Raw genomic sequence first — 16,784 nt, forward strand, 5'->3', positions numbered from 1 at the left:
TCACGGCAGATGGTGAAATTTGAAATTTCTGGCATTAAAAGTCCGATGATGGTCACAAAATCATTGCCGATAGTTGTAAGAATCCATCTGGTTCACTAATGTCCTTCAGGGACGTTACCTGGTCTGGCTTACACATGACTCCAGACACACAGCAATGTGCTTGTCTCTTAAATGCCCTCTGAACAAGGGCAAATAGCGATGGGCAAAAAATGCTGGCCGAGCCAGCGACACCCACATCCCATGAATGAATAAGAAAAACTGAAAACTTGAGGGCTCTAGATAGTAACCAGTTAAATTCAAAAGGGGAGCCTATTGACAGTAAGGCTGCTTTACGTGCAAGTGTTGTTCACATGATGGAGCTGGAACAATCTACTGATAATGCCTGGTCCTCAAGGGATGTATGAGTCTTTCCCAAATTCAGCTTCCTTGGCTCTCATATAACACAGGCTGAAGATTTGAAAACGGAAATATGAGAAGTATATGTCAACGACACCCTGCTGATAAGATTACAGCATCGAGCTAAATTTAGAGAGTCTTGCATTCCTAAACACCCACATGTGACCAAGTGACTCAAAAATTTCGATCAAATAAGCACCTTGTGTGTGCCAATAGAATAGATTTTTAGGCCATCTATTGATAACTGTGATTAGCATCAATCAGGGCAAGCTTAGTTTATGCAAACTCAAGAAGCCCAATTCTAATGCAAATAGTTTTGAGAGTTTTACCAATTTTTTGGGCTTTGGATTCTACCCATTCTATGAAATCTGTGGATTTGCTCTTAATATAAAGGGCAGCAACTCAAATATTACTTGGATTTGCACAGAATATACAGCACAGAAACAGGCCATTCAGCCTAGCCAGTCCATGTCAGTGTTTAAACTCCCCATGAGCCTGTGCTTGATTTTCTTTTTATGGCCTTATTAAAGCATTATTACTTTTGGTAATTTACGTATTTGTACTTTGAGGTATCTTTGCTAGTCTACCCCATTTAGATTCTTATTTTTCTTCGTAAAATATAACATCTCTTGCTTGTGTGTGTTGAAATCCATTTGCTAATTATATGCTCATTCTTCATGTTTAAATATGTAATTGCCTTGTAATTTGTTGCAGTCCTCCACTGTATTGACTCCTTCCCAATTTGTTGTCACCCCCAAATTTAAAAATTATATTTTGTATCCCAAGGCCTAAATTATTAATATAAATTGTGAATAACTGTGGTCCTCACACTGATCCTTGTGGAGCTCCAATTCCCACCTTCTACCATTCTGAAGAGCTACCAAAGCTACCATCTTTCAAAATTCTGTAGATTCTGGAACAGTCCCAGCAGATTGTGGGTGGCAAATGTAACCCCTCAATTTAAAAAAGGAGGGAGGGAAGAAACAGGGACTTACAGACTGGTTAGTCTAACATCAGTGGTAGGGAAAATGCTAAAGGGTGTGATAACAGGACACTTAGAAAATATCAACGTGGATTTTGACAAACCAACTGGAGTTTTTTGAGGTCATACTAGCAAAATAGATAAGGGAGAACCAGCAGATGTGGTGTATTTGGATTTTCAGAAAGCTTTTGATGAAGCCCCACATAAGAGGTTAGTGTGCAAAATTAAAGCACATGGGATTGGTAACATATTGGCATGGAATGGGAATTGGTTAGCAGACAGGAAACAGAGAATAGGAATAAATGGGTCTTTTCGGAATGGCGGGCAGTGACTAGTGGGGTACCACAGGGATCAGTGCTTGGGCCCCAGATATTCATGATTTATATCAATGATTTGGATGAGGGAACTAAATGTAATATTTCCAAGTTTGCTGATGACACTAAACTAGGTGGGAATGTGAGGGGTGAGGAGGATGTTAAGAGGCTTCACGGTTGAGTGAGTGGGTAAATACATGGCAGATGAAGGATTACATGGATAACATATGAAGTTATCCACTTCAGTAGGAAAAACAGAATGTCAGAGTATTGTTTAAATGGTGATTGATTGGGAAATGTTGATGTACAAAGGGACCTAAGTGTCCTTGTACACCAATCACTGAAAGCAAGCATGGGGGTGCAGCAAGCAGTTAAGGCGGCAAATGGTATGTTGGCCTTCATTGCGAGAGGACTTGAGTACTGCAACAAGGATGCCTTACTGCAGCTATACAGGGCCTTGGTACAGTTTTGGCCTCCTTACCTGAGAAAGGATATACTTGCCATAGGTATGTCCTGTACACAAAGAGGAGGACAAATCCAACCTGGCCAATTACCGCCCCATCAGTCTACTCTCGATCATCAGTAAAATAATGGAAGGGCTCATCAACACTGCTATCAAGCAGTACTTGCTTAGTAATAACCTGCTCACTGACGCACAATTTGAGTTCTGTCAGGGCCACTCAGCTCCTGACCTCATTACAGCCTTGGTTCAAACATGGACAAAAGAGCTGAACTCCCGAGGTGAGGTGAGAGTGACTGCCCTTGACATCAAGGCCACATTTGACTGAGTGTGGCATCAAGGAGCCCTAGCAAAACTGGAGGTAATGGGAATCAGGGGGAATACTCTCCACTGGTTGGAGTCATACCTAGCACAAAGGAAGATGACTGTAGTTGTTGGAAGGTCAATCATCTCAGCTCCAGGATATCACTGCAGGAGTTCCTCAGGGTAGTGTCCTAGGCCCAACCATCTTCAGCTGCTTCATCAATGACATTCCTTCCATCACAAGGTCAGAAGTGGGGATGTTATCTGATGCTTACACAATGTTCAGCACTATTCACGACTCCTCAGACAGTGAAGCAGTCCATGTCCAAATGCAGCAAGACCTGGACAATATCCAGACTTGGGCTAACAAGTGGCAAGTAACATTCATGCCACACAAGTGTCAGGCAATAACCATCTCCAACAAGAGATAATCCAACCATCGCCCCTTGATGTTCAATGGCATTACCATCATTGAATCACCCACTATCAACATCCTGGTGGTCACCATTGACCAGAAACTGAACTGGACCAACCATATAAATACTGTGGTTACAAGAGCAGGTCAGAGGCTAGGAATCGTGTGACGAGTAACTCGCTTTCTGACTCCCCAAAGCCTGTCCACTATCTACATGGCACAAGTCAGGAGTGTGATGGAATACCTCCCACTTGCCTGGATGAATGCAGCTCCTACAACACTGAAGAAGCTTAACACTCTCCAGGACAAAGCAGCCCACTTGATTGGCACCACGTCCACAAACATTCACTCCCTCCACCACCGACGCACAGTAACAGCAGTGTGTACCATCTACAAGATGCACTGCAGGAATTCACCAAGGCTCCTTAGGCAGCATCTTCCAAACCCACGACCACTACTATCTAGAAGGATAAGGGCAGCAGATAGATGGGAAGCACCCCCATCTGGAAGTTCCCCTCCGTCACTCACCATCCTGGCTTGGAAATTTATCGCTGTACCTTCACTGTCGCTGGGTCAAAATCCTGGAGCTCCCTTCCTAACAACACTGTGGGTGTACCTACACCATATGGACTGCAGCAGTTCAAGAAGGTAGCTCACCACCACCTTCTCAAGGGCAATTAGGGATGGGCAATAATTGCTGGCCCAACCAGCAAAGCCCACACCCCATGAATGATAAAAAAATAAAAGAGGGAATGCAGTGAAGGCTCACCAGGCTGATTCCTGGGATGACAAGATTGTTGTATGAAGAGAGATTGAGCTGACTAGGCCTGTGTTCACTGGAGTTGGGAAGAATTAGATGGGATCTCATTGAAACGTGTAGAACTCTGACATGGCTGGACAGGCTGGATGCAGGGATGATGCTTCCTCTGGCTGGAGGGTCTAGAACAAGTGGTCACAATCTCAGGATACGGGACAGCCTATTTAGGACTGAGTTGAGGAGAAATAGCTTCAATCAGAGGTGATGAACTTGTGGAATTCTCTTCCACAGAGGACTGTGGAGGCCAAGTACTAAATATATTAAGGAAGGGTTTAGATTTCTAGGCTTTAAAGGCGTCGAGGGGTATGAGGAGAAAATGGGAGTGCGGCATTGAGATAGAGGATCAGCCTTGATCATGTCGAATGGCGGAGCAAGCTTGAAAGGCCGAATGATCTACGCCTGCTCCTAGTTTCTATGTTTACCCTTAACCCTTTTTTACAAAAGCAAAATACTGCAGATGCTGGGAATCTGAAATAAAAACAAAAATGCTGGAAAAGCTCAGCTGGTCAGTCAGTGTCTGTGGCGAGAAACAGGACTAACATTTCAGCTCGATGACCTTTCATCAGAACCCTGTTTTTTTTTTACAAAAACAAAAACAGAATTACCTGGAAAAACTCAGCAGGTCTGGCAGCATTGGCGGAGAAGAAAAGAGTTGACGTTTCGAGTCCTCATGACCCTTCGACAGAACTTGAGTTCGAGTCCAAGAAAGAGTTGAAATATAAGCTGGTTTAAGGTGTGTGTGTGGGGGGCGGAGAGAGAGAGAGAGAAGTGGAGTGGGGGTGTGGTTGTAGGGACAAACAAGCAGTGATAGAAGCAGATCATCAAAAGATGTCAACAACAATAATACAAAAGAACACATAGGTGTTAAAGTTAAAGTTGGTGATATTATCTAAACGAATGTGCTAATTAAGAATGGATGGTAGGGCACTCAAGGTATAGCTCTAGTGGGGGTGGGGAGAGCATAAAAGATGTAAAAAAAAAATAAAATAAAATAAATAAATAAATATTTTTTTTTTTCTTTTTCTAATGGAAATAGGCGGGAAAAGGAAAATCTATATAATTTATTAGAAAAAAAAGAAAAGGAAGGGGGAAACAGAAAGGGGGTGGGGATGGGGGAGGGAGCTCATGAACTAAAGTTGTTGAATTCAATATTCAGTCCGGATGGCTGTAAAGTGCCTAGTCGGAAGATGAGGTGTTGTTCCTCCAGTTTGCGTTGGGCTTCACTGGAACAATGCAGCAAGCCAAGGACAGACATGTGGGCAAGAGAGCAGGGTGGAGTGTTAAAATGGCAAGTGACAGGGAGGTTTGGGTCATTCTTGTGGACAGACTGCAGGTGTTCTGCAAAGCGGTCGCCCAGTTTACGTTTGGTCTCTCCAATGTAGAGGAGACCACATTGGGAGCAACGAATGCAGTAGACTAAGTTGGGGGAAATGCAAGTGAAATGCTGCTTCACTTGAAAGGAGTGTTTGGGTCCTTGGACGGTGAGGAGAGAGGAAGTGAAGGGGCAGGTGTTGCATCTTTTGCGTGGGCATGGGGTGGTGCCATAGGAGGGGGTTGAGGAGTAGGGGCTGATGGAGGAGTGGACCAGGGTGTCCCGGAGGGAGCGATCCCTACGGAATGCCGATAGTGGGGGGGTGAAGAGAAGATGTGTTTGGTGGTGGCATCATGCTGGAGTTGGCAGAAATGGCGGAGGATGATCCTTTGAATGCGGAGGCTGGTGGGGTGATAAGTGAGGACAAGGGGGACCCTATCATGTTTCTGGGAGGGAGGAGAAGGCGTGAGGGCGGATGCGCGGGAGATGGGCTGGACACGGTTGAGGGCCCTGTCAACGACCGTGGGTGGAAAACGTCGGTTAAGGAAGAAGGAGGACATGTCAGAGGAACTGTTTTTGAAAGTAGCATCATTGGAACAGATGCGACGGAGGCGAAGGAACTGAGAGAATGGGATGGAGTCCTTACAGGAAGCGGGGTGTGAGGAGCTGTAGTCGAGATAGCTGTGGGAGTCGGTAGGTTTGTAATGGATATTGGTGGACAGTCGATCACCAGAGATTGAGACAGAGAGGTCAAGGAAGGGAAGGGAAGTGTCAGAGATGGACCACGTGAAAATGATGGAGGGGTGGAGATTGGAAGCAAAATTAATAAATTTTTCCAAGTCCCGACGAGAGCATGAAGCGGCACCGAAGTAATCATCGATGTACCGGAGAAAGAGTTGTGGAAGGGGGCCGGAGTAGGACTGGAACAAGGAATGTTCCACATACCCCATAAAGAGACAGGCATAGCTGGGGCCCATGCGGGGTACTCATTGCCGCACCTTTTATTTGGAGGAAGTGAGAGGAGTTGAAGGAGAAATTGTTCAGCGTGAGAACAAGTTCAGCCAGACGGAGGAGAGTAGTGGTGGATGGGGATTGTTCGGGCCTCTGTTCAAGGAAGAAGCTAAGGGCCCTCAGACCATCCTGGTGGGGGATGGAGGTGTAGAGGGATTGGACGTCCATGGTGAAGAGGAAGCGGTTGGGGCCAGGGAACTGGAAATTGTTGATGTGACGTAAGGTGTCAGAGGAATCACGGATGTAGGTGGGAAGGGACTGGACAAGGGGAGAGAGAAGGGAGTCAAGATAACGAGAAATGAGTTCTGTGGGGCAGGAGCAAGCTGAGACGATCGGTCTACCGGGGCAGTTCTGTTTGTGGATTTTGGTTAGGAGATAGAAGCGGGCCGTCCGAGGTTGGGCGACTATCAGGTTGGAAGCTGTGGGAGGGAGATCCCCAGAGATGAGGTCAGTGACAGTCCTGGAAACAATGGCTTGATGTTCAGTGGTGGGGTCATGGTCCAGGGAGAGGTAGGAGGAAGTGTCTGTGAGTTGACGCTCAGCCTCCGCGAGGTAGAGGTGAATTCAACAACTTTAGGTTGTGAGCTCCCTCCCCCATCCCCACCCCCTTTCTGTTTCCCCCTTCCTTTTCTTTCTTTTCCAATAAATTATATAGATTTTCCTTTTCCCACCTATTTCCATTATAAAAAGAGAAAAGAAAAAAAAATATTTATTTATTTATTTTATTTATTTATTTTTTTTACATCTTTTATGCTCTCCCCACCCCCACTAGAGCTATACCTTGAGTGCCCTACCATCCAATCTTAATTAGCACATTCGTTTAGATAATATCACCAACTTTAACACCTATGTGTTCTTTTGTATTATTGTTGTTGACATCTTTTGATGATCTGCTTCTATCACTGCTTGTTTGTCCCTACACCCACACCCCCACTCCACCTCTCTCTCTCTCTCTCCGCCCCCCACACACACACCTTAAACCAGCTTATATTTCAACTCTTTCTTGGACTCGAACTCAAATTCTGTCGAAGGGTCATGAGGACTCGAAACGTCAACTCTTTTCTTTTCTGCCGATGCTGCCAGACCTGCTGAGTTTTTCCAGGTAATTGTGTTTTTGTTTTTGTTTTGGATTTCCAGCATCTGCAGTTTTTTTGTTTTTATCCCTGTTTTTTTTTGCTTTTTGTCTGTCAGCCAACTACCTATTGATTCTGCTACTTACCCCCTGAATCTGCAAGCTCTGACCTCATTAATTTATAATGTGGCATTATCAAAGGCCTTCTCAAAATCTAGATATATGACATCTACATCATTACCATCTACGTCCACTCCCTCTGCTATCTTTTCAAAGAATTTAATGAGGCTGGTCAAGCAAGACTCTTTTGAAAATCATGCTGACTGTTTTTATTAATTTTCAGCTATTTTTCTATTTTCTCTTTTAGGAGGGATTTCAGTATTTTTTCTAACACTGTTGTTAAGCTTACTGACCTATAGTTCCCTGGACAGGTTCTATCTCCCTTCTTAAATTGGTATTGTGTTAGCTGTTTACAGTTCATTGGCATCGCACTCTTGCTATTGAACTATTGAATATGTATAGTAGTACTTCGGCAAACTCTTCTGTAGATTCTTCTAAAATGTGTGGATAAAATTGGTTCAAACCTGAATTTTATCCCCTTTTGTGTTTGATTAGTTTACCAGTGCTTAATATTTCTCCTCTTTTCATTTTAAGTATGGTTATATCGTTTCTAATCATGTCTTTGGTGTCAAGTCCACCCGGTCTGTCTCTGTGGTACATGCTGAAGCAACGTAATTGTTTAATATTTCTGCCATTTCACTGTTACTGCTTGTGATTTTATCGTCTCTATCTCTTGGTGGCCCTATTCCCATCCCAACTTTCCTTCTTATTTATGTACCTGTGGAATATTTTGCCATGATATGCTCTTTGAGAATTTAATTTCATTATTTATCTTTCTAATGTTTTTTCCTTTATTTCCTAATCCCTTTCTATTCACCCTTGTCATTCTCTTGCCATGCACTTAATGTGTGCCTCTTTCCTTACTGCATTTTGTTCCCTTATGCCTTTATTTATTAAAGGTATCTCATTAGTGTTTAGTTTTTTTTTTCTTTTTTGGTGGTATTTATTTTTCTTGGTCCCTGTTGAATACTATTTTAAATTTTTCCTATTTTTGTTCTACATCATTGTTTGCCATTGTTTTGTATGGGAGAAGATTATAGACCATTATTTACGATGTAAGGGTCAAATTTCTTCTGCCATGCTCATAGATTGTTAATCTGGGTAGGTGGGGTGAAAAATTAGCCAAATATGCATTCTTCTGGTTCCTGCTTTGGAGCAACACCGAAAGTAACATCAATTATGCAGTAGATCTGCTCGTGCACAAATTGGCAGGATTATTTTCAATCATTACTAATATTAAAACCAAGGTGCTGCGTGACCAGGAGGCAGAGTGTAGATCAGCGAGGACAAGGGTGAGAGGTGAATGGCTCTTGGCGCAAGTTAAGACATAGATGAGCTCAGACTTATAGAGGGTAGAATGTGGGAGACCAGCCAGGAATGCGTTGCAATTGTCAAGACTATAGATAATGAATGAATGAATGAGTGAGGGATCAACAGCGGATCACAGGATTACACAGTGCAGAAGAGGCCCTTCGGCCCATCGAGTCTGCACCGACACGTGAGAAACACCTACCTACCTAATCCCATTTACCAGCACTTGGCCCTGCTCATCCAGATACTTTTTAAAGGATGTGAGGCAACCCGCTTCCACCACCCTCCCAGGCAGCGCATTCCAGACTGTCACCACCCTCTGGGTAAAAAAGGTTTTCCTCACATCCCCCCCTAAACCTCCTGCCCCTCACCCTGATCTTCTGTCCCCTCGTGACTGACCCTTCAACTAAGGGCAACAGCTGCTCCCTATCCACCCTGTCCATGCCCCTCATAATCTTGTACACCTCGATCATGTCGCCCCTCAGTCTTCGCTGCTCCAACTAAAGCAACCCAAGTCTATCCAACCTCTCTTCATAACTTAAATGTTTCATCCCAGGTCACATCCTGGTGAATCTCCTCTGCACCCCCTCCAGTGCAATCACATCCTTCCTATAATGTGACGACCAGAACTGCACACAATACTCCAGGTGTGGCCTCACCAAGGTTCTATACAACTCCAACATGACCTCCATACTTTTGTAATCTATGCCTCGATTGATAAAGGCAAGTGTCCCATATGCCTTTTTCACCACCTCACTAACGTGCCCCTCTGCCTTCAGAGATCTATGGACACACATGCCAAGGTCCCTTTGTTCCTCAGAACTTCCTAGTGTCATGCCATTCATTGAATATGCTGAGCTGACAATGGGCAAAATTGGGCGACGTTACGCAGGTGGTCTTATTGATGATGCGAATATGAGGTCAGAAGCTCAGCTTGGGACAATAGCAACAGTGAAGGAGTGAGAGAGGTGGTGGTGTGGTATGGCTAGGTGTTGTCAGTGTACATGCGAAAATTAGCGCTGTGCTTTTGGATGATGTCGCTGAGGGGCAGCATGTAGAAGAGAAATTGGAGGTGACTAAGGATAACCAGTGGTTTCCTAGAAAAATTATCACGTGGTGGCTTTTTCCCAGGCAGCATTGGAATGATTGGCTGCCCAAAAATATCAGGTGCGGGAGCAGGAGGAGAAGCCATTGTAAATGATTGTCTGGCTATGAGTAGATAGATAAGAATGGAACCAAATGGGAACAGTCCCACCCAGCTGGATAATCATGGAGAGGTGTTGGAGGAGGATGTTGTAGTCAACCATGTCAAAGGGTGCAGACAGATCGGGAAGGATGAGGAGGGAAAGTTTACTTTTGTCACAGTCATTTGTGATTTTGATGAGGGTTGTTTCGGTACTGTGGCAGGGCCAGAAATCTGATTGGAGGGATTCAGCTTGGAGTTCCAGGAAAGACAGGAACAGATTTGGGAGGGAAGGGAAGTTGGAGATGGGGAAGGGAGTTTGGAAGGACAGTACGGGTCAAGGGTTGTTTTATGTAGATTTAAAGGAAAGGGGATCAGCACCTGAAGTGGGGGATAATCATTTATCATATTGGCTAACATGAGGACCAGAATGGGAAGTTGGGTGATCATGTTAGTGGGAATAGGATCGAGGGAATAGTGGGTGAGTCTCATGGACAGGATGAGCTCAGAGAGGGCATGACGGCAGATATAGAAACTAGAAAAAGATACAAGTTCAGAGTTAGGGCAGGGTGCAGCATTGGAGGAAGTTTGGCCCACGTGGGCTACTGGAAAGGAGGGACAAGGAAGAGACAGCCGATGGATTGGTTTGATCTGTGTGACAAAGAATTCCATGGGCTGAATTTTCTGGCTGACGTGCGGGTGGCGGAGCCCACACGTCAGCGCTTAAAACGTCGGGTAAGCGTCCCAATGTCAGTGCGTGGCATCGCGATGTTTAGGTCAGCGGGCACGCTATGCAGCGTGATGCGTGCCTGCCATTAATTAAAGGCCTTGTTAAGGCCATTAAGTCGGCAATTGAGGACGATTTTGAGGGGCCCGTGTGAACTTCGGCTTTGTGCACGGGCCCAATGGGCAGGTGGGTAAGTGATTTTTAACAAACCTCATCCACTGGCGGGATGAGGTTTGATTTTGGATTTTGAAAAGTTTAATAAAGTTTTTGTGTACTTTATTAACATGTCCCATCTCTTGTCACATTTTCACATGCGGGGGACATGTTAATGATTTTTAAATTTTTCTATTTTTCAACTTTCACCATGTTTCAGCGATCTCCCTGAGGCACCACTTAGCCTCAGGGAGATGTGCGCTCTTATGTGCGCATGCACGAAAGAGCGCACTCTTGCAGTTGGGGAATCCTCACCCAGCCTGACAGGAAGTGCATAGCACTTCCCGTCGGATGTCACGCTGGGTGGGTCTTAATTGGCCCACCCACGTAAAATGGCGGCGGGGCCTGTTTCGGCGGCGGCGATCGGCAGCATGCCCGCTGCCGAGTCGGTCGGGCCCGCTTGCCCGTCAAGGGCAAAATTCAGCCCCATGAATTCCCCACAATTATTGTTATAGGTGATGGTGGAGGGGCTGGGGCTGAGGGGAGAGAGAGGATTAAGAAGTTGGTTTGCAGTAGAGAAAAGAAGCCAGGGGTTATTTTTACATTCCAGATGATTCTGGAATGGTAAGCAGTTTTAGCAGACTTTAGGAAGGCGATGTGTTGAAAGTGCTTCCTGTTTTGCCACCTAAATGTCCTGGCTCTAATTTTAAGATTATGCCCCATTCATTCTGTGGATAATTACCTAGAACGGATTAATCCAAAGTTATTCCCAGCTCAAAAGCAACGCACTTAAAGTTTTTCACTTGTGAAGAAACCTGTTTGGAGAACTCACTTGGACAGAGACTGAGAAGAAAGAAAAGTTTGCATTTATTTAGTCTTTATCAAGTTTTCAGGGTTCCACAAAGCACTTCACAATTGGCAAATTACTTTTAAAGATTATTAGTTGTTACCATCTATACTTAGCACTTGAGTAAAGACCATTCTGTGAAGGTCAAGGTAGACAGTTGTGGTACAGGAATGGTGCTGCTGGACAGTGGAATGTTTTCCCACTTTGGGTACTAGAATTAACGATTCCCAGATCAAATGTCTTCTTTACGTTCTGATATGGTGAGATGATGTCCTCTTCAACATTTTTTTCTCAACCGCATAACCTAAAAAAAACCCCATCTGGTTAATTATCTCATTGGTGTTTGTGGAACCAAATTGTGTGGTGATGTTTCCTCACATTATAATAGTACTTAGCCTTCAAAGGTATTTCAGCGGCTGTGCAGTGAATTGTGGATCTCCTGAAGTTGCGAAAGACACTATCTAAACGAAAACTGTCTTTTCCTTCCTCACTGTGGCGGACGTTCAGAACAAAAGGGCAAACCTTTAAAATCAGGCCCAGGACATTCAGCGGTAGTGTTGGGAAACACTTCTTCACACAAAGGGTAGTAGAAATCAGAAGCATTGGCTGAATTTCATGTCCCCCTGCTGCTGGGATTTTAGGCGCTGGGTGGGGGGATCCTAAAATAGAAGGAATGGGCTTCCTCTGGGTTCCCGCCCACTCAGACCCCGCTGCGATTTTATGCTGGGCCAGGCAAGGCCTCGAACGAGCCAATTATTGTCCACTTAAGGACTGTTTCCCATCCAGCCTTAATGTTTAGGCTGGTGGGAGGATTTCCTGGGCATAGGGGAAGCCTGAAAATGATCAGGCTTAGGCCTTGGGTGGGAAAAGAGGGTGGGGTAACGCCTCCATCAGAAGTCCCCTTCTAACTTTGAGTGCACCTCACTTAGGCTGGTGGTGACAGAACCTACCCCCACCCACCAGTCTCTCCCCCAACGCCCCAATCTCCTATTTTCCAACCCCCAGGCCTTCCCTACCCTCTTTGGCTTGAGACCCTGAAAACTTAACTTGCCAATCAGTCCTGGGATTTAGGCTCTGTCATCTTCATGAACTTCCCCTTGTACATTGCAGCCCTTGCCACTGCAGGGACCAGAGAGCTGCTGGCTAACCTGATTGCCTAGCAGCCCTCCAAGGTGGGACTTCCTCCTGAGTGAGGGGCGGAAGTCCCACCCGCAGCTAATTGACGCCCATTCGAGCGTGAAATGGCTGCGGGGCAGGCAGAGTTGGTGCCAGCTATCCAAAATATCCTGGCCATTTGCTCAATAAGTCATTTAAACTAGGTCAACTGAAAATTTCAAAACTGAAATTGATTGATCTTCGTTAGGTATGGGTATTAAAGGAGTTGGAGCCAATGTAGGTAAATGGAATTAGGATGCAGAACTGGCACAATCTAATTGAATAGTGGAACAGGCTTGAGGGGCTGATTGACCTTTTCCTGTTGCAATGGCCATGGTCCTTATAGTGTCCTTAATAATAAAAGCCTTAATGAATAATCTCTCAAACACATGCGTGCGCGCGCACGCACACATACACACACACACACACATACACACACACACGCAAACTAATTATACTAAATCTTGTTATGTTGGTCTTGCGTATCTGTCTGTCTTAGTGAGGAAATAGTAATTTTGAAATGACCTCTTAAAATGAAATTAGAATGATGAAAGAATTAAATCATCATGTGGCATTCGTGGTGACCCATGAGGAAGGGCCAGTGTTTACTTAACTGCTTCCTGAGAACAAACACAAAAATGCAAAACTGAAAGGACAGTGCCTCTTCTGATACAGGATATCTCAATTATTGGACTCAAATTTCAGCCTAGATTAACCTTCTGACATGTGGGTGAATGTGCTACTAACTGAGCCAAGCCATTTGTTGGCACAGTGTTGTAATTGTAGCTTTAAGGAATGTAGTGACTGTAGCTTTAAGACTTATTGCGTTGCATAGTATCTGTGACAGTGTGAACTAATCGGCTGTAAGCGCGGGAGCCTTGATGTAGCAGTATTTCTTCTGGTTGTGGAGCTTGATGGAAACGTGATTGCTGCTGCAGCTTGTAAATAAAATTCAATGTTTCTAATAAGAAACCTGTCCGGAAAACCAAGTCCATAACACACAGCATCAAGCTTGGCAGCTTTTGCAGTGGTATTTGTATCATTTCTTGGAAAAAAATGAAGGCAAGTTAAATGCTGAGAAATCTTACATGTCAGTCTTGTTAGGTAATTTCATTAATTGGCTCTTTCAGGGATCACTGAACTTCAGTTGCTCCAACAATGGCTGATTTTTAATTTTGTTTTCTCTTTCAGAACCTGCCAACCACTATTCTGAAAGAGCAGGAAAAGGTGGGACATACCCACGGCAGTATCACGTCTCAAACCATCGCAAGGATTATAGCGATGGTATGTAAAAGTAAAACTTTTTTTGAGTTCGTGTGTGATCAATCCAACTATGTTGTTTCATTTCCTGGGGGAGATATTCAGTCTAATTTGTCCTGAGAAAACTGCAGTTTATTTATCTGCATGTCTCTGTTAGCTAGTTGCTTGCCACAGAAGCTGTTTCTTAGATCCCTGCACAGAAACATGCTCCATAGAGCAACTTGGTCTTGGTATTTGATATAAATGTCATAAAACATGAATTTGTTCCATTTAAAGTGGAACCCTGCATTTAAAGGTTGCAATTATAGTTTGCAGATCAAGAATAAAAAAAACATCTTCCAGCTAATTGCAGGAAAACAAGGGGACAAAACGTTTGGCATGCTGTTTTAAAGGTGCCAATTACTTTACCAGAAATTCTGGGCAGGATTTTACACACCACCCCATCCCCAGATGTCTTTTTGGTGGGGTGGCAGGGGCACATAAAATATGTCGGGTGCCCAGCCCACCCTCCCCCACCCCCCCAACCACTGACCTGCTCCTCATAATACGGGGGCCGGGCAAGTTGCCCACTAAGCCAGCCACCCCTTAGGCCATCAAGGTCCTTAACTGCCAGATTAATTGGCAATTATGGGCCTCAATCCACCTCCAGTGCCATAAACACTGGGCAGCGGCAGGTGGGCCAGAATGCGAAGGCCGTGTTTGAAAGGACTTCTTGAAAAGGGGGATGGGGGAGTGAGGGGGCACATCAATGGCGGGGCTGCTCTGTGCACATTGGGGGTACTTCCCCACCCCCCAAGATTTCAATGCCCCCACTTTGTTCCTTCCTGCCTGCCCTCCAAAACCTGGCACCTCCCCGTCCCACTCTCCCCCATCCCTATGCTCTGCAAACCCACCCATCCTAAAACCCTGGGACTTACCTCTCTCTCTGGTGGCCATCGCTCTTCTTCCTGCACCTCCTGGCAGTCCTGGCAGCTCCCACTACAGAGCCCTGGCGCTGCCAGGACTGCTCAAGCTGCCGGCTAATCAGATTGGCCGGCAGCTCTCGAGGGCGGGACTTCTTCTCCACTGGTGGGGTGGAAGCCTGACCCGAAGCTTGTTTAGCCTGCCCCCAGTGTGTTACAGACCGGCTTTCCTTCTGATGGGGGTGGGGGGGACAAGCAGTATGTCTCTGGTAAAATCGAGCCCTCTGCTTTTTGAAAAGAAAATTCCTCTTTGCTGTTGGAACTGGTTGACGCTTGCTGATTACAGTTGCATGGATACTAGAAGATCACTAGTACTGGACCCAAGTAGCTGCTTTTCATGTTGGAGCTTAGAGAGAGAGTGTTGGCAGGCTCTCCAAAGTCCAACACATCCTGTACCCGCCCAGTGCCCACACATGCATTCTTTCCAGCGAGTGTCAGTGAATAGTCATTTGGTATGGGAACTGTCTTTTTATTTTCCACCTCTCGAGCCCAGAAGCGTTGAGGCTAATTGTTTGTTCTCCCATTGCCACCCTCTTTGAGACCAGGTAACTCAGCGCAAATGGATGATCAAGATTTGGGTCTCCCTGATTGGTACAGCTTAATTGCACAGTGGGCAATGAACATAATAACTGTACTAACGGAACTGTTTAAAAAAGGTTTACTCAGGGTTTCCTGCCCTTTCTTGAGACTTGACCTGCCCCTTCTGTATTTCCTCTTGTTTCTCATTTCTATCTATAGTTATACCTTTCTAAATGCTAATGAATGTTGTTTATATGTAAAGACTGGTAACAAATTTAGGTGCTGTCCCATGAATCTGAATCCAGTTCAGGCATTAGGTATTGCTGATGCACTTAATTATTGAAAAATATTCTCCACTTGGCTCAGTGCTACTGCTCTCCACACTGAATTGTGAAGTCGTGGATTCAGGCCCTACTCCCCGGCCTCAGCATGTATTCAGTGCATTAGTGAGAGAGTGCTGCATTATTAAAGAGCTGTCTTTTTGATGAGACATTAAACTGAGGCCGTGGATGGAGTTTAATGCCCTTCCCCGGAGGCGGGCAGTGAGTTGGGGGAAGTTCCATTTAATTGGGCAGGAGGTGCAGGCTGGAAACTCCATCCCCCACCCTGACTTCCCCTGATTAAGTCCTGGGTGGGAAGGGGTGAAAAATCCATAAGCCAATTGAGTCCCTTAAGGTCTTCATCCTGCCGCTGTTGGTATTCAACTACTGGTGGGTGGGGTCTGCTCCATGTGGCCAAATTGACAGGTAAGCCCTGTCAGATGTGCCTGCAGCTGAGTAGTGGGGGTGGTGGGGGGGTGGGGGGGCATGTTCCTCCTTTAGGGAAGCCCATGCCCAGCAGAGTTGGCCACTGGTGGCAAAGGCCACCCACGTGGGAAGACTCCCGCCCGTCTGTAAACTCACACCCCTCCCCAGCTCATCAGCACCCCCTGACCACCTCGCCAACCTATCCTCCAGGGCTCCAGTGACAATCTGTATCCTGGGCCTCCAGTAGTGGCAGTGCCCACTGCTCCTAGCCTCTGATTGGCTGGCAGCTCATGGAGGCAGGAAAATCCCCCTGAAGTCAGCGAAGACCCTGTTGCCAACCAGGTAAATGCTGATTGGCGTTAAATTGGGTCAGGTGGGGCCTGGAATGGCTGCAGCAGGGTTGCCAGCGGCTCTCCAGCGGGTGGATGGGTCCACCCTCCGACTATTAAATTCCAGCCCTTGTCTAACTGCTCAGGTTAAAGATCTCACGGGCCAGAACTTTACATCCCGCGGGTGGGTGCACACCCAATCGGGCATAAAATAGCACATGAAGTCATTGCCCATTCGCACGATGTTTCGGTTGGTGGGCGCGTGTGAGAGAGTCGGCACCGCCGACAATTGAGAGGTCTATTAAGGCCCTTAATCAAATAATCGAATGCTATTTTTTTGTTGCCCGCCCAACTTATGGTTGGCGGGTGGGCGAATCGACCAGGTGGCGT

The 16,784-nt window shown here is 45.7% G+C and overlaps 1 protein-coding gene across 4 annotated transcripts in view; it reads left to right on the forward strand.

The window, feature by feature from the left end:
- The window catches only part of map3k22 (mitogen-activated protein kinase kinase kinase 22), a 169,278-nt gene that overhangs the window by 113,603 nt on the left and 38,891 nt on the right, over window positions 1–16,784 (forward strand). For all 4 annotated transcript variants that reach the window (XM_041189496.1, XM_041189494.1, XM_041189497.1 and 1 more), the window contains one exon: window positions 13,770–13,862. In XM_041189496.1, coding sequence (XP_041045430.1) covers window positions 13,770–13,862 — 93 coding nt within the window. The remainder of the gene's footprint in view (window positions 1–13,769; window positions 13,863–16,784) is intronic.

The sequence above is a fragment of the Carcharodon carcharias genome, chromosome 6 (genome assembly GCF_017639515.1).
Source record: "Carcharodon carcharias isolate sCarCar2 chromosome 6, sCarCar2.pri, whole genome shotgun sequence".
NCBI classification, from domain to species: Eukaryota; Metazoa; Chordata; class Chondrichthyes; order Lamniformes; family Lamnidae; genus Carcharodon; species Carcharodon carcharias.